The 14,287-nt window shown below is 37.3% G+C and overlaps 1 protein-coding gene across 2 annotated transcripts in view; it reads left to right on the top strand.

Moving 5' to 3' along the window:
* The window catches only part of LOC145984913 (growth hormone-inducible transmembrane protein-like), a 68,654-nt gene that overhangs the window by 43,843 nt on the left and 10,524 nt on the right, over positions 1 to 14,287 (top strand). For both annotated transcript variants that reach the window (XM_083118303.1, XM_083118302.1), the window contains exon 6: positions 11,189 to 11,310. In XM_083118303.1, the coding sequence (XP_082974429.1) occupies positions 11,189 to 11,310 (122 nt within the window). The remainder of the gene's footprint in view (positions 1 to 11,188; positions 11,311 to 14,287) is intronic.

Here is a 14,287-nt window from a genome sequence, read left to right as displayed (position 1 = left end):
AGGTGGATATTTGTTCCAGCTTGAAAATGGTGAACGGAGAATTATACACTATGCTAGTAGGAAACTAAATCAGGCTGAGAGAAAGTATACGATTACAGAATTAGAGTGTCTAGCTATACTATTCTGCATTAAAAAGTTTGAAGTATATGTCGCGGGCATGGAATTTGTTGTTTTGAGCGATCACAAAGCACTTCAGTGGCTGACTGCGGCCAAACATTGGAACCCTCGGCTATGTAGATGGTCGCTGGAATTGAGTAAATTTAATTTTCGAATTGAATACATAAAGGGCTCAGAAAATCATCTAGCTGACCTGTTGTCTCGTTTTCAGCCTGAAGTTGAAAAGGAGAAATTGTTTGTTAATGTAGTGGGAAATATTTCTTTATCAGATTTAAATCTGAAAATAGAAGATTTAGTAATAGCACAAAGAAAAGATGAAGAAATGAGGAAAATAATTGATGCTTTAGAAACTGACGAAAATGTAGAAAATGTTAAGAGAAAAGGACCGCTACTAAAATATTATCAACTTGAGTCTGGAGTGTTGATGATTAGAGACTTTCACTTTGAACAAGTGTGGAAAATATGTTTGCCTCGAAATTTGATTGGCAATGTGTTATTCGTTTATCACGATCAATCAGGACATTTTGGATTGAAGAAAACGTTTGATCGAATTTTGAAGACGTTTAGTTGGAGGAGAATGAGGCAAGACATCAAAGACTGGATTAATGACTGTGAGATTTGTGCCAGGAGTAAAGCTGACAAGCACCCTCCGAAGTCTAATTTGAGGCAACATCGCATAGAGAGAATGAGAGAACAAGTGTTCGTGGATTTGCAAGGACCTTTACCTAGAGGTTCCCGGAGAGAAAATTTTCTTCTAACGGTGTTGGATGGTTTTTCAAGATATTTAGTAGCATATGCTATAACAGCTGCAACAACTGAGAAAGTGCTGGAAGAACTTGTAAATAACTATTTTGTGCACCTAGGGATACCTAAGAGAATCATCTGTGATCGAGGACCTTGTTTTATTAGTAAAAAATTTAAGGAGAAAATGAACAGTTTTGGAGTAGAGGTTTATTACTGTAATAGCTACCATCCGCAGACTAATCTCGTGGAGAGAATCCATCAAGAAATTAATAGATTGATGCGACTTCTTTGCAATGAAGCTCACGAAGATTGGCCTAAACAGGTGGCGAAAGTTGTAAATTTACTAAATTATTCTATCAATGACACTTTAGGGGAAGCGCCAGTCACAATTCATCTTAATGAGCAAATAGATAACCCACTGAAAGTTGCTTTAAAATTAGAAGAGATTCCAGAAGAATGGGAGAAACGGCTGATAATGGTGGAAGCAAGGACCAGAACAATTAGGGAAAAGGATATGAAGAAGAAAGCAAATGAAGAGAAAGGTAGAAGGGAAATTCAAGAAGGGGACCTAGTGTTCCTGAAGGCTAGAAATCAGAGTTCTTTATTAAATAAAGTTATAGCAAAATATTGTTTACTTTATAAGGGTCCTTATTGGTGTAAAAAGCAAATTAATGCTGGAAGTTTTGATTTACTTGATTGTTGCTCTGGAGAGGTACTTGAATCACAACATGTGGAAAATTTAAAATTATGGAATTGTAGTAATTGTAAGAGAGAAATTTATGTAAGTCAGTTGAAACAATTTGAAAACCTGCAAGACAATATGTAAATGATTTGAAGTTACTTGTAGTATATTGATAAATTACGTAGTAAAGATTCGAAGTTGATTTTATGTAATGTATGAAGGTATATATGTAATGAAAAGAAATTGAGTAATATGTTTATTATGCTTCAATGTTTACAAATTGTAATTGTGTATATTTTCTTCAGATTATTCTTACTATGTGATTGTAAGAAACGATTGAACAGAATTAATATGTGAAATTGAAAGAAAATCTATATGTGTTTACTATGTTATAAGATATTTTGAAATTGTAACCTGAATTATTTCTTTCTCTTAAAAAAAAATGTATGTACGAGGTCTGGTCAAATATTTAAGGAGATAAAAAGACTTGGAGAGACATTAGCTCTCCTTGATCAGTCCATCTAATGTCTCTTCGGGGAGGGGGCATCTGTAACAGATTGTTTACAGAACGTTCCGGGAAGAAAGAAGCAAAAGGAATCGAAACACTCCTTTTTGAAATAATAGACTGTGTCCGGTACACAAAGGGAAGTAATCGCTCGTGGATTTGCGCGCGGAGACGTTGAAGCAGTTGGCGCGGAGAAGTTACAGCAGTTGGCGCGGAGATTTTGACTGGAAGGTGGTCGCGCAATTCAGTGCTCTTTCTGTTGAGTTTTGCATACCTGCGGTGACATTTTCTTGGCGAAGTGGTAAAGTAGTCCCTTCAGTCGGAAGACCACGCTAGTCCGCCGTTGTTTGCAGAGGCACAAGAAACGTTAAATTCGCATTAAGGCTCTTCTTAAAAGAGATGGTGCAGAAGTGAACTCACTCTGCAGCAGTTTAGCAGATTTTCAGTCAGTGACGCCGAGGTTGCAGAGAAGGATTTTCTCCAGCGACAAGACACCAAGGATCGTCGGACAAAGAAGATGGAACAACGAGGATTTTAGTGAAGTGATCCCCAGTGTCGAGAGCTCTCGTGTTTTAACCCCCACAAGCTTGATCTTCTGATGAAAAAATCCCACTAAAGTTTGAAAAGCGCTAATTCTTTCTAAAGGCCGGCCATGTAATCGTGAGTAAAAAAGGTTAAATTTCTTCTTTTTTATAAATATATGTGAGAGTGATATTTTCTTATATTTCTTTTACCAAGATAATCTAAAGTACTGGTGTCAACTCTTGTATTGGGTTTTCTCATGTAAACCAAGAACCACCAGCGAATCAGTGTGAACCTTTAATTATTTTTTTTCTTTTTGTGAAGTTTTTACTTAGTTTTCTTCTGTAATAAAAGAAAGTAAAGGTAATTGGTTATTCTTTCCTTCAAACATTGAAATCTATAATAATACTTGAAATCAGTTTATCTCAACCGAACTGTAGTTAAAAAGCATAGCTAAGTCTAATACTAATAGTAATAACGATAAAATCACGTTTTATCGTTATAAAGTGTGCTCATTCCTGGCCAAGTTGCAGAAAGAAAGAAGGGTTGGGGGAGGATCACTGGTCTAAGCTCTCCCATGCTGTCACCTCAATGCTATTAACATATGAGCAACATTTCCGATGCAGATAGAGACATTAAAAAATGAGAGAAACTGTCTGAATCATGCACACCAGTGGCGGATTAATGAGCTCACATGGGTAGGGGGGAGGTGGGAAGATGAGTGACTTTCTTTCTTTTTTACTTTGAGTACGCTATGTTTGTAGAATGTAAGTATCCAGGAGTGGCTGCTTAATTGTAAACTGCAGAGTAAAGGAGAAGGTACGATAGCTTTTCGCCTTCATGCTAATTGATTGTCTCTTCCACACGAGCAAGAAAATTGGGGTAGAATAGGCAAACCCCCCCTCCCCCCAAGGAAACAAGAAAAAGTGAAGGTAAAGTTCCCCCTGCACTTTGCACTTTGCCGGGATGCATATATAGGGGTGTGTGAGAGATGACGTGATCAGCACCATGATTGGGCAACCTTAACCCCCCCTACCCAGGGTTGCCCCAAGGTAGCCATTTATTTGAGGCTATGTGAGCTCCAGAGCTGCTTTATGAGGCAGCTTAGATCACCCACCCTGGGAATCAAACCTTGGTTTTCTGTGCAGCAGTCAGGCACCTACTAACTAGGCAACCACGGCTCCCTAGCAAATTAGAAAAAGTAAATAAATATATGATCCTTCGGTATTACAAATTTTTAACTATCGTCCATCCACAGGAAGCATGGAGTGGATATAAACAGATGCACATGGACCGAGATAAATTCGAATGATTATTTCAGATGCCAGCTGTTCCAAAGGATAAGAATGTGGAGCGTTTGACAAAAGAAGTGTCATGTCCCTAACCTTGTATACTGAATGAGGGTGGGTTATTTCATGTACATTATCTAAAAATGAGCTGTCAGCATTATGGAATCAAGTCCGAAACTCACAAGTCAGACTATTTTGTTTACATTTGCTTCGTTCTTACACTGGATGGAGAAAATTACATACTGTAGTAGTTTTAATATTTCCAAGTTAGGAGGGGAGGTTCCAGTAAATTCTTTGGAAGCATAAGCATATATATGTAGCATCCCCCTAAGGGATGAATAGTTGCAAACAGAAGGGAAATGTACCCTTTATCCCTTCCTCAAACAAGTACCACTCATATACAGGCACTCACACAGATTTACGAAGATAGTGTATCAAGACCTACCCAACAAATAATGCCACCCTGCAATCACTGCCACGTGGAATTATGACTCATTTCTCTTTTATGTCGGTAAGTGGTGGGAGGGTGGTTTTTCTTTATCTTTGCAACAACTGTAGTTTCCTGTTACTGGATGTCCTTGAACCAACTAGGTCGATTTAGGTTAATCTTCACACAATGGACAAAAGAAAATCTGAAGATGCAAACTTGAAATAAATGATTATCTTAAATTACTTTAAATATATACCAAAAATATGCAAAATCAGCTCAAATATGCATTTATATGGACTATAAAACTTTGCCAGATTGTTCCCAATCAAGCGAAATGAATGAATCTGTTGAAAGCATTTGAATTTTTCCCAAGGAAAAAAACATGTAAATATGCAAAAATCCGTCCCCTAGTTATCAGAGTATTAAGTGTCTTCATGTGCAAAGGAGTTCATTTTTGCTTCTCAAATATTTACGGCAGATTTAATCAATTTTTTGTGATTTGTGTAATTCAGAGGATAATTCAAACCTCAGAAGGTGTCGTGTCTGCAAATAAACCATACGTTTTGTGTTTTAAGAGTTTATTTTGCATCATTTCGTGACAAAACATGAAAAATCTACAATCTGTTATTACACTTTTCGTGTGTGTCAAAAACGAAATATGCATACCCTACAAAATTATGTGTATTTTACCAATCCAACAATGTTCCTGTATCAGCTGATCCGTCTCATTCTAATTTCATTATGGATGGACTGATAGGTACTTTTAACTAACGCATAAACCACAGGAGAAATAATGACACTGATAGGCCATTGATACACAATTGGCTGGTGTGAAAGAATCAAAATGTTAAAATCCAGAGTGCTCCAAAGTTGTGGTCAGTATTCGACAGTTAAGATTGTTTTTGATTCAAGGAACATCTTCCATTTGAACTTTTCCACTGAAATATCAATGTATAGTATAGAATCAAAATATTTGAAATTTTATCGATTGTAACATGTCTCACTTTTGCATTTTTTATCATTAATGACAAAGAAAACTGTAAAGGAGTGAAAGGAGATTATAGAAGGTACCTTGGCCCAGAGATGTTTTTGCCAATTTGTTTCTAAATTTGCAAACTGGTTAAGAAGTGCATGTGTACTCGATTCTGAGCACTGTAATGTCTGACCCTTACTGCTACTGGAAAGTACCCAGAAATTATAAAAGCAAATCGGTGGTGCAGTAGTAGCGTCGTTGTCTTGTAATCAAGGGTCTCGGATTCGTTACCTGGTGGAGGCACATAGTGGTTCGTATCCCACTTTAAACTGTATGTCCAGTCCTTATTAGCCTTTCTGTGCCTAAAGGGGTCTGAAAACAACAATTCATGAAATCAAAGCGAGAGCGGGACAAAAGGTGCTGGTTCCCTCGCACTGTGTGGCAGTGTCAACCAGGCTGCATTGCCTAGTTTGACAGGGTGGCGACAGACCTGGAAAACCTGGAAAACCGGGAAAAGTCAGGGAATTTGAGGTGTCAAAAAAAGTCAGGGAAATGTCAGGGAATATAGTCTTCATTGACTTCGAACACTCTTTTGACGAAAATTGTTATAACTCGGGCACTATGGGAGCAATCTACTTCGGACAAGTTTTGTTTTGCAGCTAAAACATCATAGCATGCAACCGTGTACAATTCAGAACGCCGAACCGAGGAAGGGGGTTTGGGGGGCACGACCCCCGAATTTCAATGAAAAAACATAAAAATCTGGAGTTTGCCCCCTCTTCTCCCGCTATTTGGGAAGAAGGCGCGATCTTTAGTATTCTTTTTAAAAAATGGACATTTCTCAAGAGAATGAAACATGTTTCATGTTCTTGGGTGTCATACAAGTTGAATAATAAGCCAAAATGTGATTTCTTTTTTTTTTACGAAAAATAGGTAATTAGCATTTTTGGAGGAAAATTGTTATAACTCGGGCTCTATGGGAGCAATCTACTTCGGATAAGTTTTGTTTTGCAGCTAAAACATGATAGCATGCAACCGTGTACAATTAAGATCGCCGAACCGAGGAAGGCGGGTTTGGGGGTGTGACCACCGAATTTCAATGAAAAAGGAAACAAAAATCTGGAGTTTGCCCCCTCTTCTCCCGCTATTTTTGGGAGAAGGCGCAAACCTTAGTATTCTCTTCAAAGAATGGACGATTCCAAAGAGATTGAAACTTGTTTCATGTTCCTGGGTGCCATACAAGTTGAATAATGAGCCAAAATGTGAAACTATTCGGAAATGTGTCATGGATATGTTGCAGAGAGGTGGGGGGAGGTTGATCATCAATATGAATTTACCCAGGCTTGCTCCAGACCTGTGTCAGAGTTTCAACCCAAACAGAAGAGTATGAGGGTCCAAAAAGCACATTCATGTCATAATCAGCACCATGATACCATATGGTTTCATCGGGTCAGAACGACCTTACTCTGATGTTACCATATAATATCATCGAGAGAGTAAAGGTTAAGCCTCTAAATATTACGTGGAAAATGCATTGAATTATCATTTTTTCTTGTCCGTATGGGATTAGTAAGGAGACAGAACTGTCAAGAGATGGAGGGGATGGGAGCGGGTGGCGCCGTCCGATAGTTGTCGGACGTCGTAGTAAGGCATTTTGTTGGGCAAACTGAAGGAACATGGAAACAAATAGGTTCCATTGATACATATGATTTTTGTCAAATATCGCCACCTGGCAAAGTATCTCACTACAACATGTGACAGAAATTCCATGCATGGGACTCTTATGATTTTTGTTCGATGTCTTCGGACTGCAACATCCAACAAAAATCGTATGCATAAACAAGAAGAGCTTTAGACTGCAAATATGCTGATGGAATTTTATTACTCCTCTGACTCACTTCACCCTATTTAATGTAGCAGTGCTTACAAAGGTTTTCTTTCATCATCCTGACGTATTACTGGTTTCGCACAAGTTAACATACGTTTACAATGACATTGCACTATTCTTAGATATCAAGAAGAATCCAACAAAACTGGATATATATTGAATACTATCACGAAAAAGTGAAACATAAACCTGCATTGGTGAACGTTATAAAAATTGGCAAGTGCATGCTCCCAACCTCAAATTTCCTGCTACACGAGTATTGCAATGAAATTAACACCATTCTCTGTCCTGTCTGTTTAAACTCGTGAGAGATGGTCATTAATCTCTCACTGAGTAAGGTTAATGTCCAATATTATGAAATAAAATACTAATAATAAATACATAAATATTTTAATATCATATTTACTCGAATCATTCAATAATAAAAGCAAACCACTTTCTTCAAGAATTGACTTTTTTCTGCTGGCCCTGCTAAATTTTCACTTTCCATCTACTGATTTATACGAGGGGTGGCCAGAAAGTAATTTCCGATTGATTTTTCGCAAACGCGAGAACCGTGAAAAATGGTATTTGCTGCGAAGTTATGTTTAGGAATGTGCAGTGATATCTGGACACATTTTTCGCCCTTTCTAAATATCGAAATAATGCGAATTTGTCATAAAATGTAAATTGTTGGCGTTTTTAGCAATTTTTTTTTAAGAGAAATGACCTAAAACAATGAAAATTTCCAAATTTCTAGGCCATGTTTGTGTACATAGAACATGCAAGTTATCCAACATTTTACTCTAAGAGTAAACTATAGAGTTATACGTACATGGAATAATTCCGACAGCCACATTTATCATGTATTTCCCACGATTTTTTCAACTTCTATGAAAACCATTTGATCACAGAGCAAAGTGCCAGGGTTCTAACAGGAGATCGAGTGCGTATCTACCGTCACACGGGAGCCACATCCTCGTATTTGTCGCACGAGATACGTTTTGAATTACCAAGCTAAGTGCGCTCCATCGGCATTTGTTAAGCGAGTAATAATGGAGCTCAGTCGTTAGGGCGTCTGACTACTATGCAAGAGACCCGGGGTCGATCCCCTGCGGGGGAGAACCGGGATGCTTTCCGCCTATTCAAACTGCTCCGGCACCCACCCAGCATCATATGAAGCTGGTACCTTGAGGAAACTTTAAGGGATAAAGGTAGCCAGGAGCGTGGTGCTTATCACATCACCCCCACCTTTAGCCGTGATCAAGAAAGTGTGGGGCCCTAACTCCACACCCTTATACACCTTCATGGAAAAGTGCAGGGGAGCACTTTACTTTTACTTCCTGAAAAATCTGTTACAACATATCAAAGTGTCACGAAAATACGTAGACCATGTGATCTACAATTTAAAATAATCATTTAAAAGCACAATGGAGTATTAAGTTTCAGTATATTTGGCAGATAAATGTTCTAAAACAAAAAAGCGAATTTTGGGAAACTTAATACTGACAAGTCAAACAAAGATAATTCCAATTTTTTGGTGCCATAATATATCGGTATCTGTCACGTGAGATTGATTGATTTTAATTTTTTGGGTGCATCCCCACTTATGGTAATTATGCACCCTTCAGTATATACGGGGGAAATTCCATTATCTAAAATCCTTACCTTAAAATTAAAAAAAGGGGTATGGAAAATAACTTCCAAAAGAACTTTCAAGATATCAAACTCTCACGAAGAGGCATAAGCCATGTGACTTACAATTTGAAACAGTAGTTTAAAAACACCATGAAGGAATAATTTCAGATATTTGCCAGAAAATGCACTAAAATAAAAATGTGAATTTTGAGAAAAATAACACCGTATAGTAAAAAATAAAATATAAGAAAATACACCAATTTGAAATCAAAATAACAGAATATCAAGGTCCCTACCGATTAGGCATAAATAAAACATGAATATCAGTTGTAATTTATTGCATTAGTAACAGTGAGTCTTAACCTAATATTCGGCATAATCACCACCGTTATTCTGGCATTTGTAGTAGCATGGCACTAAATTTTGTATGCCCATGGTATATGTGTCGGACAGCAAAAACTGGAACTATCTCTACCGCAGTGTAGCTGTCAAATCCTTGCCCTGCCAGAAACCTCTTCAGTTAAACAAGAGATGAAAGTCGGTACATTCAAGGCCAGAGCTGTACAGGGAATGGTCCAAGATCTCTCACCTGAAGTGATGCAAAGGGCCCGTGTGTACTCAGCTGTATGGGGTTGTGCACATTCGATTGGCCTTCCGTGAATTGTCTGCACCATCGTCTGATCATACTATCACTCACGACGTCCAGTCTGCACACCTCACACGATTGCTGGTGGCTCTGTGCAAAATTCTGAGTGTGCATTGTAGGCTAGGCTCGGTGGAAGACTGTATGACAGCTGCAATCTTTAACCTAGAACTGTCCTAAAACGTCTGCATTGCAACTGTACCAGATTACTGTTACATGCCACTTCTTCCTGCCTGCATGGGTGTGTGTCTATCTCTAACCACCAGTGCTGCGTATAGGCACCATTGGAGCTTTTTTCAGGATGCCCCTCATATATGAACTTTCAGAAGCTTTTATTATGAGAGTGTTCCTATTTTAATGTTTGGTTAGCTAAATCAGGTACCTATAGAATGCAATTCTATAAATTCCTTGCGTTAAATTTCTAATACCTACATACCCTTTTCGACAGCATTAATGGTATAACTCCATGTTGTCAGTTTCACAGTACTTCACTTGGATATACTGTACTGAAGCAGAAATCCCATTGATAATGTAAGGAAATATGACACTTTATTTTGTTCGAATCAATTGTTTCACTTATATGCAAGAGTTAAGTTGTTTGCTTTACAGAGAAGAGAGCTTTATGCATTGAAATATGAGTCCGCACTCATGGTTCTTGCAAGCAGAGGGTTCCAAACCTCAGTGGAAATATCAACATATAATACCGAGAATGTATAAGGAGACTGATAAATTACAAATTGTATTTCTTAATTAATCACTCTTCACTCTAATTTCATTTAGTCGTAACTTTAAAAATAATCAAGTATTTTATTTTAAACTTACTGCGTATGACAAAATTCCGTAACCCTTCCGTAGCTTGTGAATTGTAATAATTTTCCAAATTCACTATTTTGCAGTTTGAATTCAAATCATAGAGAATAGAGAAATTGAGTCAATTTCATAGAAAATAATATTGGTACTTAACAAATCCATACCTGGATCTGTATGGGTTTATTATTTCCATTTGCAAAAACATCGATTTAGTTTAGTTTGTAATTGTCAGGGAAAAATGTAAATTTTGTCCTGGAAAACCTGGAAAAGTCAGGGAATTTCATTTCTGCTTGTTTGTAGCCACCCTGTTTGAGCATCAGACCGACCTCTCTCCGGGCACTTCTGAGTCCCATTTGATACAGAGCTGGTGATCATGTGAATTGAAAGGAGACAGGCCCAGGAAATGGAGTGTCCCATATCTACACGTGGAACTGCTCTTAAACCTCTGAAAACATGGAGTTGTGCTCCTATGTGGCAACTGTGCAAACTTCTGTCACCGGTCTAATCGTATGGCCCGTGCATTTAAGTTGTTGAGAGTTGACAACTATGGTACATTATGTAGGGATGGACAGACATGAAATTTTGACTGATACCGCGCACCAATGTAAAATTTACCGATAACAGATTTTCTACCAATCTGATATATCATTCTAAATAGTTCACTGACCTCCGTAAGAAATGTATGTTACGAGATAAACTAAGATTTTTGCAATGCAAAAGAAGCTGCATATTTAGACAGTTACTTAAAAAAAAGTACAGAATGTAGACTTTGTCCTTAAATATTATAACAAAATGGCACAATATTGCACTAAATTGTAAGATATTTATAGATTAATCTGTCCCTCCGTAATATATATACAAGTTTTGGTATTCCATTAGAATGTAGGAAATCATTTGTAACCAATTAATATTTTATATTAAAATTAGAAATGAGGAAGATGAGTTTTTCATTCATTTTCTCTTACCAGGTATACAGCAGGAGTCGTAGGAGGATTATCAACTGTAGCTGCTTGTGCTCCAAGTGAAAAATTTCTAACCATGGGAGGTCCCTTGGCAATTGGACTGGGTGTTGTGTTTGCTTCATCCATTGGTAAGTTCATGATTTGAATGCAGCATAATTATTATGTGACATTAACCCAGCTTAAGTCAACTGATGTCACAGTAACGTCAAAGATCGACATGTTAGTATGATGCTAACACCTCCATTTTTAAAGATTTCGTTTTTATCTTTTTTGATTCTCTATATAATTTTTTCTTCATTATGCGAATAATCCACATGGTTGTTTCATCACGTCCAGTGTACTGTGGCTCATGAACATTTCTTTGACTTTGATTTTCATCTTCGACGTTTGATACTTCACTGTTGCTGTCATGATCACTTATACCGGGATGCTCCACATCACTATCTTCTGAGTAAAGAATATAGCACTGCTCCTCACGCACACTTTCGTAGTCTGTATACTTCATTAACCATTGCAATATGAGTATTGTCCATCATTGAAAAAGTAACTTAAACACAAGAAGACCAATGCAATTCATGAAGACAAAAAATAAACAAATGAGAAAACAGTCGCGTGGTTGGGTGACACGTGAGCGTCATTCTTACATCTGACAATGTGTTGACAGGATAACGGCGCATCTCCTAATAATGAAAGGGAACACTCCACCCGTAACAAAACACAGCCAGCAAGACTGCATGTGAAAGAGCTTTCGTATTTTACAACAGGTATGTAAGCAGATAATGTTAGCGCAGCACCAACCAACACTATGTTAAAAGAACTTCTTATTTCATGTGCTGACAACATGCTCTTTTAAAACCACACAAACCAATTAAACAGCACAATAAAAGATACTTTGATAGTCTGTCTAGGCTTTTGACTCCATCCCGGACTAGTCATCCTTGTTGAGAGGTCGCAAGGAAGAAGCAGGTTGAGCCTCAACCAGCCCTGATGTTGACTCCGGGATGGAGTCAAGAGCTTGGATAGACTTTTAAAGTGTCTTTTTTGTGTGCTGTTTATTTGGATTTGATCAAGCCATAATCATTATGTCGAGCTATAAGAGGACAGTCCAATAACCAAGCTTTTTTTGATAGCATTAATTATTTTCCCTATCTTAACAATATGTGGCATTGTTTACTACTTTTCCTGGTGTTTTATCCAACTCAGGATAGTTCTGTACCTAATTTCCCTTTTATCTCGTTATGTGAAATTGATAGCCATTAATTGTGGCTTTGAACAGCTGGAAGATACAAGTTCTCTCATGCTTTGCCAAATACACTTAAATAAGTGAGACTGCTCATGGCTCAATGTCCATGCTTCAGTTCTTTTGTGTTGGATCACTTGCAATAAAACCCAGGTTCAATACTATTGCAGCACACACATACTTTACATTTGAGAGACTTTCTTGGCAAAGGTGATGAGGGCTAGGATTTTGATGACCTTAAAATTGCCAAAAAATGACCTTTAAAAAATGCATTTATTTTGTAATACATGCAAGAAAATGCCCTGTAAACTTAGAAAAATGACCTAAAAATTCTGAAAGATTTGTAGAACAAATTTATAAATTACCAAGAGAAATTGAAATTACAAATTAACATTACAGTATGTATCACATGTTCATTGCGTATGGTAGTACAAGTAAGAAAGTTCACTTTTTGTCATCTTTTGCACTTTAAGTTCTGAGTTGCGGTACACAGTGAAAACCATATGCAAATTTTCAAAAATGAATGATTGTCGGTTGTCGGACAAGAGAGCCTTGTACATTGAAAAACTTCTCTCGATTTCCAATGAACTTGACTTGAAATGGGCTATCACTTGCTGTTAAGTCACTTTTAATTCCAAGGAATTAATTGCTTCCCTGACAAAATGTCCGATACAGAGCACAAAACTTTGTACCCCTTGTTTTTGAACAATAATCCATTCGGCGACAATGTATTTACTGATAGAGGGGGAAATCACATTGTTTGAGCTGAATTGTTACACAACTTCTTGTATCAACAATACTGCACAGAATTTCTTTGTTTCTTCAAACACAGTTGTTCAGAACTGCGCTGAAGGCAATGAGACGGAGAGTCTGGAACCTCTCTCCTTCAAAGGGTTACATTTGCATGTAAAATGCCTCTTCTTTCACCAAAATGTAGAGAAATGCATAAGATGACTTTTAAAAGACCGAAAAATGACTTAAACGGTTTAAAAAGTTTAAAAAATGACCTTCACTCCAAAAAGGGTCATAAAATGCAAAAAAATGCCCTAACAAAGGCAACCCAATTTATTCACTTATGTGTAAAACACGTTCCTATCTACTTATGCAACGTTTCTGCATTACCAAAAGAAAAACGATGCATTTGCATCAAAATCGTAGCCCTAGTGATGACTTACCACGACTGGTACTTTTATCTCTATATCCACACAACATTGGTTCAGCACTGGACCTTTGAAGTCTCCAAAACAAAGCTCATAAAATTACTTCCAATTTTAATATGTAAGCTTGAATTTCTCATAATTGACTCATGATTAATTCATCCCAACTGGATGTCAATTAAAGCTCTAAAGAGTAAATAAAATTTATGTTGAGTCATATTTTTTTTTCCAGCTACCTGTAACATAACCTCTTCCACTCCTTTTATCTCTGCAGTTGTAAAAATAAAAATAAAAAATCTAAAGAGAAGCAAGTTTGTCTTATGTTTATCCAAACCCTTTTCATCACCTGTGATGACATTTTTGATCAACATGTACATCATTCAGCTCCTGACAATTAACTTTTATACTGAACCACGTTTTTCAATGTGAATGTCATCTTTTAATATTAAGGGCCTTGTTGATGTGCCTAATTCGAAAGGTTAACAGCACTTGTTAACACTGTCAATCTTCTCTCTGCACTTCCATTTTTTATTTCTCGTATCTTTATAACTATCAGTGTTAACAATGCATTTCTACTAGATATATTGACAAACTGCCTCTTTATATGAAGTGTGATGTCTCTTCCGATAAGCAAGTTGTATACATGAAAGTAAATACACATGGTAAGAAATGGAAGGAAACCTCATGAGGCATGCCAGTGGTGAAGTC

This window comes from Lepisma saccharinum, chromosome 3 (genome assembly GCF_977018435.1).
Source record: "Lepisma saccharinum chromosome 3, izLepSacc3.1, whole genome shotgun sequence".
In the NCBI taxonomy this organism is placed as follows: domain Eukaryota; kingdom Metazoa; phylum Arthropoda; class Insecta; order Zygentoma; family Lepismatidae; genus Lepisma; species Lepisma saccharinum.
This window is presented reverse-complemented; position numbering and strand designations above follow the sequence as displayed.